The sequence below is a fragment of the Cariama cristata genome, unplaced genomic scaffold (genome assembly GCF_000690535.1).
Source record: "Cariama cristata isolate BGI_N322 unplaced genomic scaffold, ASM69053v1 scaffold1062, whole genome shotgun sequence".
In the NCBI taxonomy this organism is placed as follows: domain Eukaryota; kingdom Metazoa; phylum Chordata; class Aves; order Cariamiformes; family Cariamidae; genus Cariama; species Cariama cristata.
In genome coordinates this window covers 1,671-20,936 of record NW_009602988.1, presented here as the reverse complement: position 1 = coordinate 20,936, position 19,266 = coordinate 1,671, and the positions used below count along the sequence as shown (strand labels likewise).

At 46.2% G+C, this 19,266-nt stretch overlaps 2 protein-coding genes across 2 annotated transcripts; one reads left to right on the top strand and one right to left on the bottom strand.

The window, feature by feature from the left end:
• The first annotated feature begins 252 nt into the window (after positions 1 to 252).
• Positions 253 to 7,238, top strand: GZF1 (GDNF-inducible zinc finger protein 1). Its single transcript, XM_009694964.1, has 5 exons — positions 253 to 1,613; positions 3,542 to 3,636; positions 4,661 to 4,828; positions 6,047 to 6,204; positions 6,745 to 7,238. The coding sequence occupies exons 1-5, from the start codon at positions 268 to 270 to the stop codon at positions 7,099 to 7,101; spliced, it is 2,124 nt and encodes a 707-aa protein (XP_009693266.1). The 5' UTR covers positions 253 to 267; the 3' UTR covers positions 7,102 to 7,238.
• A 4,821-nt stretch (positions 7,239 to 12,059) lies between these two features.
• On the bottom strand, positions 12,060 to 18,739 carry NAPB (N-ethylmaleimide-sensitive factor attachment protein, beta). Its single transcript, XM_009694963.1, has 10 exons — positions 18,661 to 18,739; positions 17,888 to 18,004; positions 16,680 to 16,726; positions 16,472 to 16,549; positions 15,399 to 15,454; positions 14,888 to 14,972; positions 14,048 to 14,152; positions 13,735 to 13,803; positions 13,282 to 13,332; positions 12,060 to 12,777 (listed from the first exon to the last, which is right to left on the bottom strand). Exons 1-10 carry the CDS (start codon positions 18,707 to 18,709, stop codon positions 12,673 to 12,675), a joined length of 762 nt encoding a protein of 253 aa, XP_009693265.1. The 5' UTR covers positions 18,710 to 18,739; the 3' UTR covers positions 12,060 to 12,672.
• Positions 18,740 to 19,266: the final 527 nt, after the last annotated feature.

The window sequence follows — 19,266 nt, the reverse complement described above, 5'->3', positions numbered from 1 at the left end:
ATCTCTGTGCATGACTGGCGGCATGGGTTTAGATATGACCACTTAGGGTAATACTTTTTGAAATCTGCGCTTCTTGCCAGACTTTTCACAATGCTCCTTTGTGAATTGTCTCTTAAGCTCAAGGACCTTAAGCGCTTAAATCTGAAGTGAAGCACTCCTGAAAGCCTCGATGGGACTTTTGACCGCTGAAATCTTTGAGTTTTGTTAGCGTCCGTACAAACAGCTAACGTGCGATGTTGTTAACAGCTTTTTGCAGAGAGAAGAAAGATGGAAAGTAATGCAGTTTTACTGGAATCCAAGTCCTCTCCCATCAACCTTCTGAATGAAATGCATCAGCTGCGTCTCCTGGGCCACCTCTGCGACGTGACTGTCAGCGTGGAGTATCAAGGTGTCAGGGCAGAGTTTGTTGCTCACAAGGCTGTATTGGCAGCAACCAGCAAATTTTTCAAGGAGGTGTTCCTTAATGAGAAAGGCATGGATGGCCCGAGGACCAACGTGTTCTTGAATGAGGTCCAGGTTGCTGATTTTGCTTCATTTCTTGAGTTTGTCTATACTGCTAAGGTAGAAGTGGAAGAAGACAGAGTGCAGCGTATGCTAGAAATAGCCGAAAAGCTGAAGTGCTTGGACCTCTCGGAAACCTGCTTTCAATTAAAGAAGCAGATGCTTGAGTCGGTGCTGTTGGAGTTGCAGAACTTCTCAGAATCACAGAACTCTGAGGAAGAGAGTGCTACCCAGCCAAGCATTTTGCTCGAGTCCAAAGCAGCTGCTGTGGCAGAAGCTGACCAGGCAGACTGTCCTCTGGATCCTCCAGATTCCCCGGTAGACAGGCCCAGCAGTGGAACATCGCCTGAGATGCCGGCTACCAAATCAAAAGAGAAAATGGACAAAAAGAAGGAAATGATGAAGCCTCCTTATGCCAAAATCAGAAGGGCAAGTGGGAGGCTGGCTGGGAGGAAAGTATTTGTGGAAATCCCAAAGAAGAAATACACAAGGCGGCTGAGAGAGCAGCAGAAGAACGCAGAGGTTGCTGTCGAAGAAAATAAATATCCTCAAGATCAGGATATGTGCGATACGGAAAGAGAGGAGGAGCAAGCGGAGAACAACATCAAACCTGAAAGCGAAGAATGTGATGGCAACTTTGAAGTGGAAGAAAACCTGAAAAAATCTGAAGAGGATAAAAAGAAACGAGGCAGTAACTTCAAGTGCAGCACATGCGAGAAGGAATTCCTGTACGAGAAAAGTTTTCTCAAGCACATAAAGCACAGCCACGGCATTGCGGCCGAAATCATTTATCGGTGTGAAACCTGCAGTCAGACCTTTGCCAACCGGTGTAACCTAAAAAGCCATCAGCGCCACGTCCACAGCAGCGAGCGCCACTTCCCTTGTGAGCTCTGCGGTAAGAAGTTCAAGAGGAAGAAGGACGTCAAGAGGCACATTCTCCAGGTTCATGAGGGTGGTGGGGAGCGTCATCAGTGCCAACAGTGTGGAAAGGGGTTGAGCTCCAAAACTGCCTTGAGGCTCCATGAAAGGACGCATACAGGCGACAAGCCTTATGGGTGCACAGAGTGTGAGGCTAAATTTTCTCAGCCTTCTGCACTTAAAACACACATGAGGTATGAACAGACTTAACTGGCCTTGTTAGATTCTGGGGGGAGAAGCAGAATCCCCTGGAACACACCTTGAGCCTTCAAGTGAAGTGGGGATGTAAAACATGGCTGGAAAGTGTCCGTATTTCCTTTTTTCATAGCCTCTTTTTTTTTTTCTTTTCCCCCCCGCTTTTCAGGTTAAGGGAGTTGCTGTAATTTTCTTTAAGCCAAAGTAGAGGTGCGTGGGTCGAGGCCTGCTGCTGCTGAAGCACACAGTTAACTTTTCTCATGGGAGTAGAACTATTAAGAGTCAATGGGATGTTTCACATGAGAAAAGCAACCCCCTGTGCCAAATTATTTGTAGGATTAGGGCTATAATTATTTCAGCTAATTTGGTTCCTCTTTATATGCAATAGAATAATGTTATGCAATAAGTATGAAAATATTCTAAAAAGGTTTGGCCATGTATTAAATTGAAGAACACGAGATTTGGGTGCTAAGCAGTAGAAAACAATTGATACGTGACTAGAAACAAGCTGCCACGTCACCGTCTGGAGGTGAGTGAAGCGTCGAAGACACCCACACAGAGCTGATGAAATCAGTTGTAGCACTTCTGTGGCAGTGAGACTCAAAGGTGGAGGTGCAGATGCATGCTCTTGAAAGTTCATGGGAGAGATGTTTTTATCAAGGCAAAAATTCTAGCTATTAAGGGCTTTAGCTTGCTTTTAGCAGTCTACCAAAGCGGTCATCTGCAACCAAAGTTCAGATTATAGCCAGGGAGTAAGCATGGAGAGGGAGGTGTAGAAGAAATATCCCAAAGTACTACTACTCAGGCCCAAAAAGAGAACGCAGTAGTGTCAGTGTATTCCTAGGTGGCATTTCCTGCGAGGTAGGAGGGTTCGTTAACCACTGCTTTGTTTCACTGCCCCTTCTGAAGTCAGTGGGTTTACTCCCAGTAGTAAAAAGCGCATCCGGAAGCAAACTTCTGCTAGGAGTGCTCCTGTGATGTTATTGCTGATGCAGCTGTATGGCATCTCTCTTTCATCATGTGTCCTTTCCTAACCGCAAGTAACTGCTTTGTGCTGCTTTAAAATTATTTTTTTTACGTAAGTGGAGTTTCTTCTCCATTGTGTACCACTATGATTATTTGGTAAGCTTGCTGAATGCTGGAAACTCAGTGCTGTCCTAACTTGTGTAGCATGACAGTCTGTGGTGGGAATTTCTCATCTATTTGGTATCTATTGTCACATCTGTGCTCTTCCTGTTGATGTATATCACCATGAAAACTGGCCTCTGTTGGCTGTGTTCCTGCAGCACTGTTCAAGAGCCTTGACGTGTGCATGGGCTCAAAAATTTAAGCTCGAGTAAACTGCCCTTCCTGTGCACACAGAGCCTTCCTCAGGAGATGATTCCACAAGCTTGGGGTGACAGCACGAAAACGAACTGTACAAAAATGGCATCTTTTTATTCTGCTCCTTGGGTGCCACTTGATCCTGAGTAACCTGTGACTCTCTACGCGATGGCCCTCCAAGAGCAGTGTGCCAGGGAACATGTCACTCATGTCCTCTGTGGAATTTTAGTAGTAGTGTCAGTAATATAAAGATACTTGCTTTACTTCGGATCCCAAAAGATGGCTATGTTTTTCTTTTAGTCTCTCTATTCAGATACAAGTTTTCTAAACTTTACTCAACTTTTACCTTTGTTTTTACCCTAAAGAAATTTCTGAATCTGGGCCTTGATCATGCAGGACGTGCATGATCGAGCAATAAAAGCAGCACTGCAGAAACCACAATGCAGGATTTGGCCCAGCAGAAGGTATTTTTAAAAGATACTAAAACCTTGTTGCGGGCATACGGTCACTCTTCAGAGAGCAGCCACAAAGTAAAGACAGCTTGCATCGTGCTGCAAAGGAAAGAGGTACACCTTGGTGCTCTAATGTTGCTTTCTCATTTCAGAATCCATACTGGTGAAAAACCTTTTGTCTGTGATGAATGTGGTGCCAGGTTCACTCAGAATCACATGCTTATATATCACAAACGGTGTCACACAGGTAAGGCTTTCTTTTGCAATGTACTGCATGTAGGAGGAGGCCTGCTGTGAAACCAGGAGATCTTCTTTTCATTCAGAAAATGCTTTGTTGTTGTTGTTGTTTTTTATATAAAATCAGATATACTCATCCCTAGACATGATTTTACTGAGAAAGGTTCCTATAGGTGGATAGGCAGAGAGTGGAGAGTAAAAGGAGCTGGTTAAAGAGAAAAGGAGTTCCCATCTGGCTGGGATCCGACATCTGAAGTGTGGACTACTGCTTTGAGTAGCCTTCAATATCCAAAAATCTGTCATCAATAAAAGGTGTAGTTAAATTCTTCAGAGAAAAATGATTTCTCTACAAGTCTGGAACAGTTAGCCCAAGGAATACAAAACAGCTGTCTTGGCTTACCCTGAGCTGCAGAGAAATCTCTGTGAAAGCACGTGTCCTTCTCCCGGGTATCCTCTGTAGTATAAATTGGTGTTTTGAATTGACCCTTCGTACCACTCGCGAGTGGTGTGTGGTCCTTTTGCATCTCTTAATTGAGCTGTCTTAAAACGATCTGCCTTCTGCCAGTAGCTTGGAACTAAATGTGAATAGCAGAAAACATTAAATTACAGTGAAATATAATTCCAAGAAGGCTTTTCAAGACACATATAATTAAAATTGGCTGCCTGCAGCTGGAGGCCTTTGATCAGAGGCATGCAGCATTGCGTTTATGGTGAGAGTAAGCCAGAATACTCCAAAGATGGTGAGAAGACTACTAGCTGCAGATCTTCCCGGGCTTTTCATATGCTACGCAGAGCTATTGGTGTACTCTTGGATAGATGTGGTTGCCTTTGCACTTGGCTTTATGCAGATTTCTTGCAGGAAAGCTCTGTGCCTTACGCAGAGGTCACTGCTGTCACTGTGGCCCATTCAGATCCTTCCGTGAGGCTGGCACATGCTTCACTTGTATCTAACAGCGTTCAGTTTTTGTGTGTGATGTTTAATAGCGTTCTCAAACACTATGTTGGCTCAATTCTCCTTTTCACCCTTGCTGTAGGGGAAAGGCCTTTTATGTGTGAAACGTGCGGGAAGAGCTTTGCCTCTAAGGAGTACCTGAAACACCATAACAGAATCCATACTGGATCCAAACCGTTCAAATGTGAAGTTTGCTTCCGAACGTTCGCACAGAGGAACTCGCTTTACCAGCACATAAAAGTTCACACAGGTAGGAGGCCCTCTTTTTGTTTAAAACAAACCACCACCATTTAAAGACGTAGACCTCGCAGATGCGTAATTCAGAGTAGGGATTTCTTAACTAGGATTTCCCGTTACTTTAATTCCTACCTTGCATGCACGTTTTGATTCTTGATGCGGTGTGTTCTTTCATCCACTTCCCTTCTGGTATGCCCTGTGCTTCTCACTGAGTTACAGCAATTCTCTGAAATACTTCCAAGAGCTATGCAGATACTGTTAATAATGCTGCTGCGTTATTAGTGACCGAAGAGCTCCGTCCATTTTAGCTCTGAGCAAATCATTGCAGAGAGCTGATCTCGTCCTTGTCTGCTTGCCCATCTTTCATGTTTGCATCTTCTCCTGCTTGGATTTTCTCTTCAGTGTCTGTTTTTAGGTTTTCTTATCAGCTCTCACAAAGTCTGTGTTATTCAGCAATACAATAGGTTGCAAATACTCACGTTACTTTCATCATGTAATAAATATCATGCGTGCTTATCCAGTGCTGCCCTGTAGGAAGTGTCCTTCCCAGTGTTCTCTGTGTTAACAAACTTCTTGTGTTGTTGCCGTGCTTTCTTCTTTCTTTGCTTCCTACATCAGTGTGGCATTACCATAGGGGGAGCCGGGGACATCGGCATGGCAGTGCTGATGTTAACCAGTTTTTCCCTATTCTGGAATGTCACCTCTTTTTTTCTGTGACAACACTAACATCTGTGATAAAGTTTTTTGGTATCCCTTTTTCTACCTTAGCCAAGGAAGGAGTAAACGTGAGGTTGTTTCAAAAAGTGCTTAATACAGTGACTGCAGCAAGACAGTTTATGATGTATTTGGAGAGAACCTAGTGGTTATGAGCAGCTCTGGTATTCATGCTGATGAAACATACCTTGTAAATGGGAAAACTTGTATTCCGGGTAGGATTTTAGTTGCTAATGGAAAATAGATGTTAAAAATGTGGAGGCTTCAGTGGTTGCACAGATTCATGCAGGCTGTGGGTCTAGCCCTTACTTTGTCAAGTATCTGCTTACTTCAGATATATCAAAATTTACCCAGCTATGAGAATTCTGAAAACATCTTGTGTTTTTTTTCTGCAGATGCTTGTGTGTGTGTGTGTGCCTTATCATTTCATGAAGTACAGGGGTTACGTGAGGTTCCCTGGCGAGCAGTGCTCGTAATACCCCGACATCACTGCTTTAACGCTGTGCTCTGCTTTCAGGTGAACGACCCTATTGCTGTGATCAGTGTGGTAAGCAGTTCACACAGCTGAACGCGCTGCAGCGTCACCATCGAATACACACCGGGGAGAAGCCGTTCATGTGCAACGCCTGCGGGCGAACTTTCACTGACAAGTCCACCCTCCGACGGCACACTTCGGTAAGAACCTGTCATCCCACTGCCTGGTAGCCCTAGAACCTTCTTCTGTGGCCACGCACTGACTTGTCAACTTTGTCAGGCCTGGAGGGGACCTCATGTCTGGTTTTTGTTGGGTTTAGCCCATCGTCCTCTCTCTGACGTGACATTACAATACTCAAATTTGTGTTCAGTCCCCACTCTGCCATTCTTAATCCGTTGTGGCATAGCCCGTATAGGTCACGCCTGAGGAGTGTTCAGTCACAGATTTGTTCTGGGACCTCTGAGCGTGTTCCCCGTGCAACTGGCAAGTGATGGAATTCATTTTCTGGGCCAGGCTCTCTGCTGGACTCGTTAGATGCTTTATGAAAACAGGAAGCTCACCAGGGACACAGATGAGTGCCTGGATGCATACTGACCTATTTTTGGGATAGTTACGTGGGATGAAAATAGACCCCTTTTCTACCAGCATTAAGTATGAGCTGGATCCAAGCTTTTGCCTCCCAGACAGTCATCGTGTGTTCAACCTTCTGGGTTTTGGGTTGGGTTTTTTGTTTTTTTCAGATACATGATAAAAACACACCTTGGAAGTCCTTCCTTGTCATTGTTGAAGGAGCATCTAAGAATGACGAAGGTCACAAAACAGAGCTTCCCGACGAAGAATATGATGTGTCACCTAAAATACCAGAGAAGCTGCTGTCTTTCTCTGAAAACAGCCACTATCAGAACTTGACTGCTGTCCCGGGGAGTGTGACTGCACTGCATGACAACGGTTCTGCCACGGGAACAGACTGTAAGTCAGATGGGATGCCGGGACCCCAGGAAGCCCTTATAGCTACCACTTTAAGTGAGCTGACAGTGCTACACACACAGACAGACTCTATTCAGCCACAGCTTCACGCTCTGGTGAATATGGAATAACTCGGTCTTTACAAATCCAGTTGAAGCTGCACCCTTTGTACAGTCCCTTGACTTTGCCAATAACCTACTGAGGGAGCTAGGGGAAGCTGTTACAAGGAAGCGGGGCTAGACGTGAAAGACGTGCACTGGATTTCCAGAATTTCCTCAAAAAATTCGTTATCCACCTCCAAAGTGTACGGCTCCATCTCCTGAAGGTAGGGCAGAGTAACACCACAACAGGGTGCTGATGGAGGAGGCAGAAGTCCCAGCAAAGTTTATTCCCGATGGATAAAAGGGTGTAGTTCAGCTTGTTTGTTCTAGCTGGCCTGCAGTGAAAGTAAATACCTATGTTCAGATAGGTTATAAAGAAGGTGCAAGTTTGATTTCCAGTTGATTCGATGACATGCGTACAATCAAGAGAAATGATGTTGTGTTTCTCAGCCTAGTAGCTTAGTGAAATTGTGTTTTCCCTAGTGGAAATTCATACATTAAAAAAAAAAACACCAAGAAGTTTTACTAAATTGCTTTTCAGGAAGTGTTGGTTTATCTCTGCTTTTGCCAAAGATCCGAGCAGTGAGCCAGCTCACTCCTTGGGAATATGAGTGGGAGCAAGTTTGGGAAAGATCTGGAGTTTCATTCCAGGAGTTTTCATTCTCTAGTAGCAAAATGCGCAAGTGGGAGCCGAGTGCTGTGTCTGTACGGGTGGTGGTATTATTTTTACATTTTAGTGAAACCTGGCGCAGTTTGACAGTTGCGTTCAGTCAGTCTTCATTTTCTAACTGTGCTCTGGCTTACACAGAACTTGGCAATTAAGAGACCAAAACATCTCTTGTAAAAATGTCTACGAAAAGTAGTACTTCAGTTATGCTGGAAAAGCTAGTGTAGAAAACACAGCTTCTTGGCGTTTTCCTTTTAACTAACTAACTAAGCCGTTTTCTGCTGGTTCAGATAGGTCAGTAATGCTCTTTTCTCCACTGTCGGTTAAACATCGCCGGTGCTCAGCGGACCGACTTTTAAATTAAGTAATAGTCCAGTGGGAAAAGTTAACTGCTGTTTTGCTGTTGAGTTGCAACAGTTAATTCCACCAGTGCAAGAGTCTCCAGAGGTTACAAACAGGAGGTAGTCAGAGTTCATATGACTAATGGCATAAAAAGAGGCAAATAAGTGAAAAATGTACTGGACTGTTCAAGGGATTTAGGCCTTTCCTTCCCAAATTGTGAATATTTTGTCTCTAAGACTATGTTGGAATCCAAAGGGCAGTTTTAGGCCAGTGTGTGTTTAACTGGCCCCAGTGAGGTGTTAACAGGGAAGCCTTAAGAACGTAAGTAATGAATAAACTTACAGTTCAAAGGCTTTTCCCAATTAGCGTCTGCTGTTAAATTTTAGCAGGATAACCCTGGCAATGCACCTTGTTTGTTTGTTTGCTTGAAATAAGGCAACGTGACAAAGTGAGCACAGGGACCCTTAGCATGACTTCCCCTCTAGCCCACGCTCCAAAAACCTCACTGTCACGCAGCCTCCTCCCCACCCACGAGGAGAATCACCCTTTCGTTGGGGCATTTCTTACCAAGACTGATCTTTCCTTAACATCTCCTCCCCTTCCCCAGGGAGTACAGCCCCCTTGTCCTCCCCAGTCACTCGCAGCCAGTAGCTGGGCAAGCTGTCACACAGCGAAACCCGAGAGCATTTCTGTGCTGGGCAAGCATTTTCTGCGTTTCCTTTGCTAACACCGAAGCTGAGCTGGAACGAGAAAAGTTACTTAAGTTAACCTCACTGGAGTACTTGAGAGGATTTGGGGTATTTTCCCTGTGCAGGGGAAGAACCTTTGAAATAGGTGGCACTGGCAACGGAACATCTGACTGGGATGACTCTTCCTTCACGTGAACAGCAACTTGTATGGTTAACGCTTCGAAACTCAGGACCAGACTCCCAGTGCCACCATGTAAAAATCTGGAGCTTTTCTAATTCATTTTTCTGTTTCCTCTTTATTTTAACTATTAATGTAGTATTTCCACAGAAACTTTCTCAGCTGAAGCAGCGAGAAAAACTTTCTGAAAGATTGCATTAGTGTAAAGGTAAGCACAATCAAGCCTTGTTAGGGCCCGTTCTAAGGCTTAGGGGTTGGCAAAGCAATAAAGATATATCCAAACTGAGCTATTTTTGAACCTTAAAGGGATGTCTGATGTGTTACCGTGGAACCATAACTTAATCTATAGAAAGGGAATTTTTTTAAAAGAGAACATTTCCAAGAGGTTATATTTGAAATATTTATTCAAGCACCATGTTCCTGTTGAAGCTCTTATTCCCAATGACCAATGTAAAGAGTTTGTAGATATATTTAAAGTCTGAGCATTAGTACCTGTAGCCAGGGAAGCTTTTGTACTCCATGAATGTACGGAAGTGAGTTACTCGTATGAATTGTTCTTATTAAAATACTGAAATCTTAAGACTGACCCTTCCAGTGACTTGACGATTGCAGTAAACGTTTCTATACCCTCCGCGTAACGCATAGACCCCAAGACCAGGGTAAGTCCTAACTGGGCTCTACTGCAGGCCTAAAGCTGTCGGGTGTCACTCTTCTTCCTCAGGCCTGTCACTTCAGCACTGTGGAAGCCTGGGCTAGACCTTACCTTTCCAGGAGTCGGGATAGGTTCCGTGGAGCTGAGCTTTAGCTAGGCGTTGAGAAACACACCTGAAAAAACAGATGTGACACTGTGGGACAGTCCAGTTTCCTACAGCAGGCAGGTAAGCGGTGTGACAGTCACTGTAAAATGATCAGCCCGTGCTTTCCTTAACGAGTATTCATCCTTAACAGGGCACCAAAGTAACCGGGTAAGAGCATACCAGCTGTTATCGTCACACCCTACAGGCTTTTTGTCAGGCTCCAGCTTTAGCCCGTCTTTTGCATTTTCCAGGAAAGAACATTTATCGCTACTTCTAGATTGATGATTTTTCACTTTATTAATGTACAGATTCACACAAAACATTATATTCTTGCTAAGGCCATTTCATTAATAAGTTTTCATAGTACAGAGTTGTGTACTGGGGGAGGAAATACAGCAGAGTGGCAGATTGTCATTTTACAACTGTCACAATTTACCACTGAAACACTGGAGGACATGCTGTAGCCTACTGATACAGAACTAACATTTGTATTTTAATGATATTACTCCAGAGCGCCCTAACAGACCACACAACCCCATGGGTACGGTCTTCTGGTCCACCAGCTCCTTATCTGACTTATCACTCACAACTATGCATAACACTGACAACTGGAAAAGTGAACAAAAAGAAGAGAAAAAAAAAAAAAAAGGCATAAAATACTTGCCTTGGTTCTAGGTGACGCTAGGAAAAGTAAACCTCTCAGCCCCTGCTTCCCCTCACCAAGGCTTCAAAGGTGTTGGATACAAGCCAAGACAAAGCCATCAATATGATGGGTCTTTGCTCGTTAAGGAAACAGATAAATTAAATAGAAACGGTTCCAGCTCCAACCTTTTACCACAGGTAAGTTCAGCAGCAGTTCCAGCTTTGGGCCCTCTTGTCCAAAACAAGAGCAAATCTGCAGCTAATCCAACTTCAGCTGTACGATTACCTACCTACCATGCTAGCTGCCTCCTAAGCCCCGGAGTTTCTCAGCCCAAGCGTGTGCGAAGGACTCCGGTACGGGAAGGGGACCCCCTCGGAAAAATGTTGGTTCATCCTCATTTCTGATGAGTTTCCCTCTCTCGGGTGGACACGGACCAGGACCCTACGCTAAAGGGAACTGAAAGTACTTCTTTGCCAAGTTTTGGGGGAAGGACAGACGTGACATGTGGGGGTCTAAGTTAAAGTGACGGGTTTTGTTGTGGACAGAGGTTGATAGCCTTCAAACTACAGCAGAGACGTGAAGAAACTGAAGGTGCTTGGAAGAAGGGAGCATCGGCCAGGCTTTTTCACTGCACTCACCTGGCCAGTTTTGCACAGCTCACAGGTCTTTTCTGTCGAGTTAAGATGCACAGAATAGTCTCTGGAAAATAAGCGGCCAGTGAGATCCATCAGGAAAACAACAGAATAATTTGGCATATACCAGGAGCAGTTTTTTGGTTTTCTTTCTTTTTCATAGGCCAGTGGTAGAGATAAAAGTACCACGTTACTAGAACTAAACCCTTTAGACCAATCAGCCAAACTGTGTTCTACTCAAATAAATATCAAGATTAAAAACAAACCAAAGAGAAGCGCAAAAGCCAGTGTTTTGGTTGCCAGAGACTATCACTTCAAGAGAAACAAAGGATCTGCGCTGGGCGGCCGTGTGTGATATTCCTGCTCTGGCTGTGGAAGAGGGCCCGCTTAAACCAGCAGTTGTACCAAATAAAGCAGTTAATTAATTACTTTTTCATTCTTTGCACATCAATAGTGCAGCTGAAAATCGCTTCATTGCAGAGAAATACTGAGTGACAACGCTCCCTGGCAACTTGCATAGGCTCCCGAGTCCGTCTTAATATAGACACATGAAATAATCCTCTCTCGTTAAACACAGCATTGCATGGAAGAGCCTTGGTTGCAGACATTTTAAAACCCATTTCTAAAATTACCGCAGGAATTTTTAAACCTGTCTACACCCTTTCAAAGCAAGCTCGATTCATCCAGCACCCAGACAACTAAACCCAAGGTTTCTGTAGAACATCAAGTCTCAGTCAACACCTTTGGACGTCACAAGAAGGAGGCAGAGAGGTCAGAAACTAACGGGGATTGCCCGGCGCGCACACAAGACCTGCACTAGAGACAGCAGCAGGAGTTCATGTAAAGGAAAAGTTAGAAAAATAGATTATTACTCAGGTCAGGAGGGATGGGATGCACCACAAAATAAATTAAGTGGAAAAATAGATCCAAGAAAATATAGAAGAACCTTACATTTTATATTTAGATCTGAAATACAAAATACACCGTTAACTAGGTCTACTCGCGACGACTGTCCGGAGGGCTGACACCAATCTAAGCAGTCCTGTCCCCGAGCGTGTAATGCTTTCAGCACTAGGTCATTACGTGTTCTGTACTGACAGGTGCACACATGTATCTGTATAGGACGTATACACACACATGCATACGGGATGGAAGAGTCACAAAGCCTTTCACTAGCACCATTAAAAAAAGCTCAATCATTTTAAAAAAACCCAAGATCCAAGTGTATCTGACCAGTCCATTTTGAAACAGAAAACAGTAACAATACAGCAACAGAGCAGAAGCGATTATTTGTACTGTACTGGTGCGGACAAAATATTTACATGCTGGAATCCATGGTTCTGAGCCTTAAAGACAGAACAGTGGGGAAAAACCAGTAGCTGCAAGGACAGACTTTGGGTTCATCAGCTACCAAAAACAGATTTCTGCCAGAAGTGCTTCTTTCGCCTCAGAAAGCTCTGCCACCGATACCCAGAGCATCGCTTCTCCTCTACCCAGCGTTGTCACGACACAGATACTAAAGAAACACACAAGGCATTGGGTTTGTAAGCAACAAAAGAAAGCTAGCGATTTTATCACGTGTCCCGTAGTGGTCCTTGGCTGTAACACACGAACAGATTACTTAGGCTGCATGCCACAAATACCACGCACAATTCACTTCAGGTCCCCATCCCCTTCTCCTTGGATTGACTTTTTGATGCGAAGCAACATGGTTGTAAGCCACTGATCCAACCGCGATATTGAATCGAATTCTTTAACCTATTAGAAAAAAAAAAAAAAACAAACAAAAAAAGGTTTAAACTAAGATATCAGAAAGCAAAGGAGACTGTTGCAAAAGAAGCATTCTGCAGCTCTTGAAGTACGGTCTTTTAAAACTTCTACTCTTCCCACAGAAAACTAAAATAAATCTATCCAAAAAAAACACTTCAAGTAGAAATGAACTGGAGCAAAACCAGGCAGGATCTTTACTTAACGCTCAATGAGAAATGGGAAATTTTAAAGTATGACGTTTGGGACTTGCTAGAGCACAGGCTGGAAGCAGCGCTGCTAACGATGCCCATCTCTCCTGGGGTTGTTTCGGGGAAGGACGGTTAAGCAGTGAAGCTCCCAGTGTTCTGCCCCGCTGGACTCGGTCGCAGCACTCAAGAGCTTGAGCAACACGATACCCAACATTTAACAGCATGCACACACCAAAAAAAAAAAAAAGATAAAGGAACAACCCGCCATCCACGAGCGCACCTTACCAAATTTGTGACTACTTACTGCCTCAGTGTATGCCTCGCAGTTCTGCTCCTCGTGGGCTTCCAGCAGTTTCTAGGAGAACACCAGTAAAAAATTAGAAAATACTCTGTTACTGCGTGTTCATGCAGGGCCGGCGCACGGGCGTCTGGTCCCCAGGAGAGAGGGGACCTCTGCACCCGCACCGCAGGGCACCCACGTGTCCCGCAGCGGCACCTTCGCAACCTGTTCAAACCACCTGTCACGAACACAGAAAGAATTCGGGGCTTTTTGTCTTTTTTAAAGTTAGCTAGAATAATCATCTTTCTGCTGCAGCTACTTCCACAAGTCTGGTATAAACCCAACACAAAGCAAGTCTGATGTCCTCTAAAACATTTGAATATGCGATCGAAATCAACTGGAAGGTGAAAAAGCCCAAAGTAAAGGGCCGTAGGCATCTTCAAGTCTAACTATTGTTTTAATACTGGCTTTACTCACTTTCAATAGCTTGCACTCCCGTGAGTCCGTGAACGCTGGGAACATTTCTTCGTATTTCTCAAGCGCAAGCTGAAAGAGAGAAGTCAACCCTTAATGCTCCTTTCACACAAAACTACTTGCTTTTTATTTCAGTTTTTGCTTTCCAGTCCTAAAACCGCACAAAGTATTCACAGAAAAGCCAATTTGACACTTCAGGCTTCGCTACACGCAACAGCCACACAAATCCCTGTGCAGGCAAGAACGCGTCTCAGCCAGCAAAGGTTGATTAAGAGGGATGTGGAAAGTTTGGGATAACTGCTCTGAGCCCACTGACCTTGGCATTCAGCTCATCCACGATGAAGTGGCACAGAGCGGCTTTGAAGAAATACTCCTTCGCGCTATACTTGAGCAAAGGATTATCCATCGTGTTTGTTCCGACCTAGGAATAAAAAGAGACTATTAGAGTTGGAAAAGAAAACCGCATCATTAGGAATGGAATTAAAAACAAGACAGCTGATTAAAATTACATGCAGCACTGCACGGCTGTCTGCAAATACAGATGGTGGAAAAAATGCCATTGGGAAGCCAGATAGATTTTTATTTTTTTTAACTGATCACAAGTGAAGTCAGAGACTCGCAGGCAGCTGCGAGAGCGCAGCCATGCACCCCATCCTCCCAGGGAGCCGCTCCACCGGTTCAGGGGTACCAGGCTGTACCTCCGTATCTCCTCTCTGATGCAGAAAGGGAAACCCAAGCTGACTTGGTGAAAACCTGCTCCAATAGTAACCCTCCAGAAGCACAAAAGCAGCACTGTAGGCATTCCCAGGTTAAATACCTGACACAAAGGCAATCAAGTTTACAAATCTGGGGGGAAATTTTCTGCCAAATGTTATTTGTAAATACGATCAAAAGTGTAATCATCGATTTCCATCTCCCTGCTTCCCCCAGTCTTTCTCGAAAAACAATAGAATTCAGGGGGAAAAAAATGCTTTTGGTAAGTTAAAGCAACTCTTAAAAGCGAAGGAGCAAACCATAGCTCATAAAGGCACAATCAGCCCCAAAATAAGGAAGATTAGGAGCTTCTAGGCCATGGCAATTTTGTGAGACCAACACCCCGAGCCCCTTTTCATCGTCAAGAAATTCTTGCCCGGTCGGACGAAGCACAGATCCTCACCTGCTCATAGATTTCTATCGCCTTCTGGTACTGCTCCAGCTGCGCGGCGTAGGCAGCCACCTTCAGCAGACACTTGTTGGCCGAGCTACAATCAACAGCGGTTAAAATAAGTAATTATGTCCTGGGAAAAAACAAATCCATGCCCTGGTACCTCCAAGCACCGCGTGTACTACTTGGCGTATGTAAAAGCGGGACCCAAAAGCTACAAATTAGGAGAATTGTCTTTCTAACAGCCAAAGTTAAAACAGAGGGAAAGGCATGAAGACCTCCACATGGACACTGTTCAATCACTCCGTTGCTTTCTCTGCACCCAAAACAGGCACCCCAACCCAGACAAGCCCACGTGCAGGATGAGAACCTTACAGAGAAATGTAAGCAGGACTCAGGCATCCCCACCAAAGGACATTTCAGAAGAGGCTGGCAGGTGAGGTGTGCAAGCGCAGGGGCCATCTAGGACAAATCCCCGTCTCCAGCCCTTCCCTGTTGTGACCCTCTTCTAAAAACCACTTGCCTGTTGGACTCCTCTCCTTTGTAATAGTCTGCAGCCTGCTCGTAGTGTGCGATCGCCTGGGGACAGAAACAATTGCGCTTGAATGCCACTTCCAAAGCACAATTTGTGTCCAGAGCAGCATACAGCGACCGCGATTACAAAGGCTTTTCCATTCTGCGCACAAAGGGAGCAGCAGCACAGCGTGCTGCAGGGTTTCTGGTGGAGCGAGGCGCTGCCACATGTCCCCTGCACGCTCAAAACACGAGGTTGTCCTTGGAAATTCGACCATGAACTTGGTAAGAGTCCCAAACTCCTGTGCAGGTTTAACAGAGGTGACACTACTCTTGAGGTAATGACTACCAGCACTTACAGTGCGACAAGGCTTCTGCCGGGTTTGCCACAACAGAATAAATCCATTAACAGAACAGCCCTGACATAGCCGGGCTTGATATAAGTGGGCCTGCACGTGGAGATGCAACACTGACATCATTAACAGTGAGAGATGGGATCCAATGAAGTGGAGCTGAGGAAACAAATGATTGTCTAGACAATACTATCCACAAATCATAAATTTCTGTTCTGCAAACTTCAAGCAGAAGATTTGCAGCTGGTTTAGCTGCAGCAGGATTCCTGCTCAGGACCCTCGATTACAGGAACGAGAGAGGGTTGGTGTGGAACCGTGAATGAAAAGTAACAGCAGGTTCCTTCGGGTGCATCAGGAGACAGCTGTAAAAACTGCCCTGGCGGCTTTCCCAAAGTGCTTTTTCAGATGTGAAACACCACTTCAGTCGAGAAGATTTCTCACCTGGGCGTTTCTGCCAGCCCTGCCCTGCTGTTGCTCAGCAGGGGGGCACACAAAGAGTCTGGATTGCCCCGCGAGAGACCCATACCAGGAAAATCATCTTTCCCCCTGCTGACACTAACTTCAAGTTCCAGGTGACTCGCACCTACATAAAGAGGCCTGGTGCCAAATGGGAGATGGGTTTTACCGGTCGCGCTGAGCTCAGCGCTGCTCTGGCCGGGGAAGGAAATGCAGCCGTCACCACAGCACCTGCAGAGCAGCCCCAGCAGCACCCAGCACTCAGCACCCTTACCTTTTCAATGTCTACCAGCTCGGCCTCGTAGATCTCCGCGATGGTGATGTGGTGCTTGGCCGCGATAGTGAATCGCCCCTAGAGAAGGCAGAGGTTGTAGGTGAGATGGGGGGGACACAACTCCCCCTCCGCCCAGCACACACAGCATTTACTGAGCTGCCTCTCTTACAAACACGTCGGTTGACGAGCTGCCAGCGCAGCTTCTTACCATGTCGGTGTAGATATCGATAGCTGCATTTAAGCAGTTGATGGCCTCTGCAGCATGAGTGTTCAGGAGAAACAACAAAGTCAGCCAGCACATCAGACTTCCCAGCCCAAGACCTCCCCCCTCCAAAAAAAAAATCAGATCTTGGTAACATTACTCTTCATCAGACCGCAGGCCGGCTTCTCAAATAAGTACTTACTCATACATTTATGTCTATCTGGAACAACAGACATAACATTTTCAATCCCCGAGATCTACAGATCCCCCACATTTTTGTATCTGTAGATCTAATCCCGATTCACCCAGCCCAAACACCCCCATCCCACCCACAGCCTGCTGGTTCGCCCTGGCAAGAATTCTGATGCTGAAAGGTAGCAGTCAAAAATTGGGCTGGGCAAAATACAAAGGGCTTGTACCCTGGGTTTGTCAGGCTGAATCCTCAAAGACAGCAAAATTCAAAATACTGATCTCACAAACATGCTGGGGCTGCCATTTTCTGGGAAATTTGGGTGTTTCAGAGTTATAAAACAGTATTACCAGCCCTGAGTTAAGTTCCTTTCGCCCTCCCGGCACAGGAAAGCAAGGGTGATACTGGTGGGTCGGTGGGTGTGTTTCCAAACACTCAGCTAGGGGAGGAGGAATCAGAGGTCTTCCAGAAAACCACAACCCTGCTCTTTATGACCAGATTTAAAGAATCCAGATCCTTTATCCTCATCCCACCAAACCCCAGTCTGTTTTCCTCCCACCTCTCCTCTGCCCCAGGGAAACCCCTGCGACCAGGGCTGGGGCTAAGGGCAGGGATCCCCCTGCAATCCAGACCCGAGACCTGCCTGAAATACTCTTTAAGAAGCAAATATTTCTCCAAAGTGGAGCTAAACCAGGAAAGAAGCTACCGAGGGGCAGCGCTTCACAACCAACACACTCAGCAAAGGCTTTGGTACAGCCAAAGCACCAGAGATCACCTAAAGGAGATGACGTCCCTACGCGTGCCGGTCTGCATGGCAGACTGAGACAACGCCAACTACCTCGCATCATCTGAAAGCCTATTCCGGGGAAGCAGAAGTGCAGGAGGTATCACGGCGTTTGAGTAGCCTGCAACGAGGAAGCTCCACAGCCCTGCGGAGCTGGTGACTACCAAAAGCCTCGGTGCGTCACCTCCTCTGCTGCTAAGGAGCTTTGCAACAAACAATCCCGGATTTCGCTCCGCTTACCTTGCGGGTCTGCTTTTTTGTAGGCGTTCCCGGCATCCACAAAGCTGGTGGCCGAGTCGTGTTTGCTCTGCAGCTGCATGTGCAGCTTGGCCGCCTGACAAAACGCGTTTCCTGCAGCTGGGAGAGAAGCGCACACCGAACCCATGTACCACTCCGGCCCGGTAACAAGCAGGATCACCGCAAAACAGCAAAGCACGCATCGTTTCCCAGAACCCAGAGAGGTTTAGAGATGCAACAACCCCAAATCGTTTGTGTCCAGGCACTGTTTGTCTGCCTGGGGTCGATCCCGTCCCCATGGGGTGCAGCGGGGGAATCTCACCCACACGCTCATCGTTGGTGATGAGTGTTCATCTTTGCTACTGGCTGCATCCACTGGATCAGCAAGGGGGAATCCTTCAGATGTTGAAACCCATTGGATTTGCTGTCCCACCCCAAAAGTATTCCTTGCTTGCAAAGCAAACCCAGCGCTCCTCAAGCAGGCTTCCCTGCTGACTTCATTTTAAAACAGTAAACGGCACCCCAGCTTATTTAACGTCAGGAACATTCAGGTCACCCCCTCTTTGCCCACCCTCCCAATATTTAAATCATCACAAGGTCAGGCAAAACAGAGGAATTGCATCACCACAGGGACCATCCCCATGGAAACACTGGGATGTAAAACTCTGCTGCGATAATTCACAGGATGATGCTCGGGTGCTTCTCGCGGGTCCCCCCGGCATCAGCAACCCTCACCACAGCCCCTGCAATGCTGGGAAGCGGGGGGCTGTACTCACCGCTCCAGTTTTTAGCGATTTTGAACATGTTGGCAGCCCTCGTGTACATCTCGCAGGCTTCCTCCACCCTGGTGTTGCCCCTGAAATGCAGTGAGAGAGCCCCTGAGGCCATGCCGGATCGAAACGCCGGCCCCAAAACAGGGGCTGAGAGCTGAAATAGGGTTTGGGGTGTCACAACCCCACGTGCTTGGGCGATGTGGCCCCTCCAGGCTTGAGGAGGCTGATCACCCTCATTTTAAAATGCAGGGTGACCATCATGCTGCTCAGGGAGAGGAAAGCCAGATTTGGGCGACCAGCAGCCCCCCATCCTTGCCAGACCCTCTCCCAGGGTGCCAGCTCATTACCAAGGCACGGTGGCGGTGGGGAGAAATTCGGTTAGGGCTTAACGGGGTCCTCCAAGCCCCGCTTCGAAGAGGGAGCAGGCGGAGCTGGCAGGCACCGAATAACCAAGCTCTTGCTAAAAAAAGAGGCAGAATTTTTCATCGCATAAAGCAGGGACAGGAAAGCAGACAAAACCCTCTCCTGAAATGGCAGCTTAGGGTTTTGGCACATTCCTAAAAAGTTTGGAGCCTGGAGCAAGCCCCCATCTGCTCCCTGACTTGGGTC

Excerpts from the sequence above, each read along its gene's own strand:
- GZF1 (XM_009694964.1), top strand. The coding sequence starts at position 268 with ATGGAAAGTAATGCAGTTTTACTGGAATCCAAGTCCTCTCCCATCAAC. Across the intron at positions 3,637-4,660 it reads TCACAAACGGTGTCACACAG|GGGAAAGGCCTTTTATGTGT; the intron begins GTAAGGCTTTCT and ends CCCTTGCTGTAG. Across the intron at positions 6,205-6,744 it reads CCCTCCGACGGCACACTTCG|ATACATGATAAAAACACACC; the intron begins GTAAGAACCTGT and ends TGTTTTTTTCAG.
- NAPB (XM_009694963.1), bottom strand. The coding sequence starts at position 18,709 with ATGTACACGAGGGCTGCCAACATGTTCAAAATCGCTAAAAACTGGAGC. Across the intron at positions 16,727-17,887 it reads CAAAAAAGCAGACCCGCAAG|AGGCCATCAACTGCTTAAAT; the intron begins GTAAGCGGAGCG and ends CTCATGCTGCAG. Across the intron at positions 16,550-16,679 it reads TCGATATCTACACCGACATG|GGGCGATTCACTATCGCGGC; the intron begins GTAAGAAGCTGC and ends TGCCTTCTCTAG.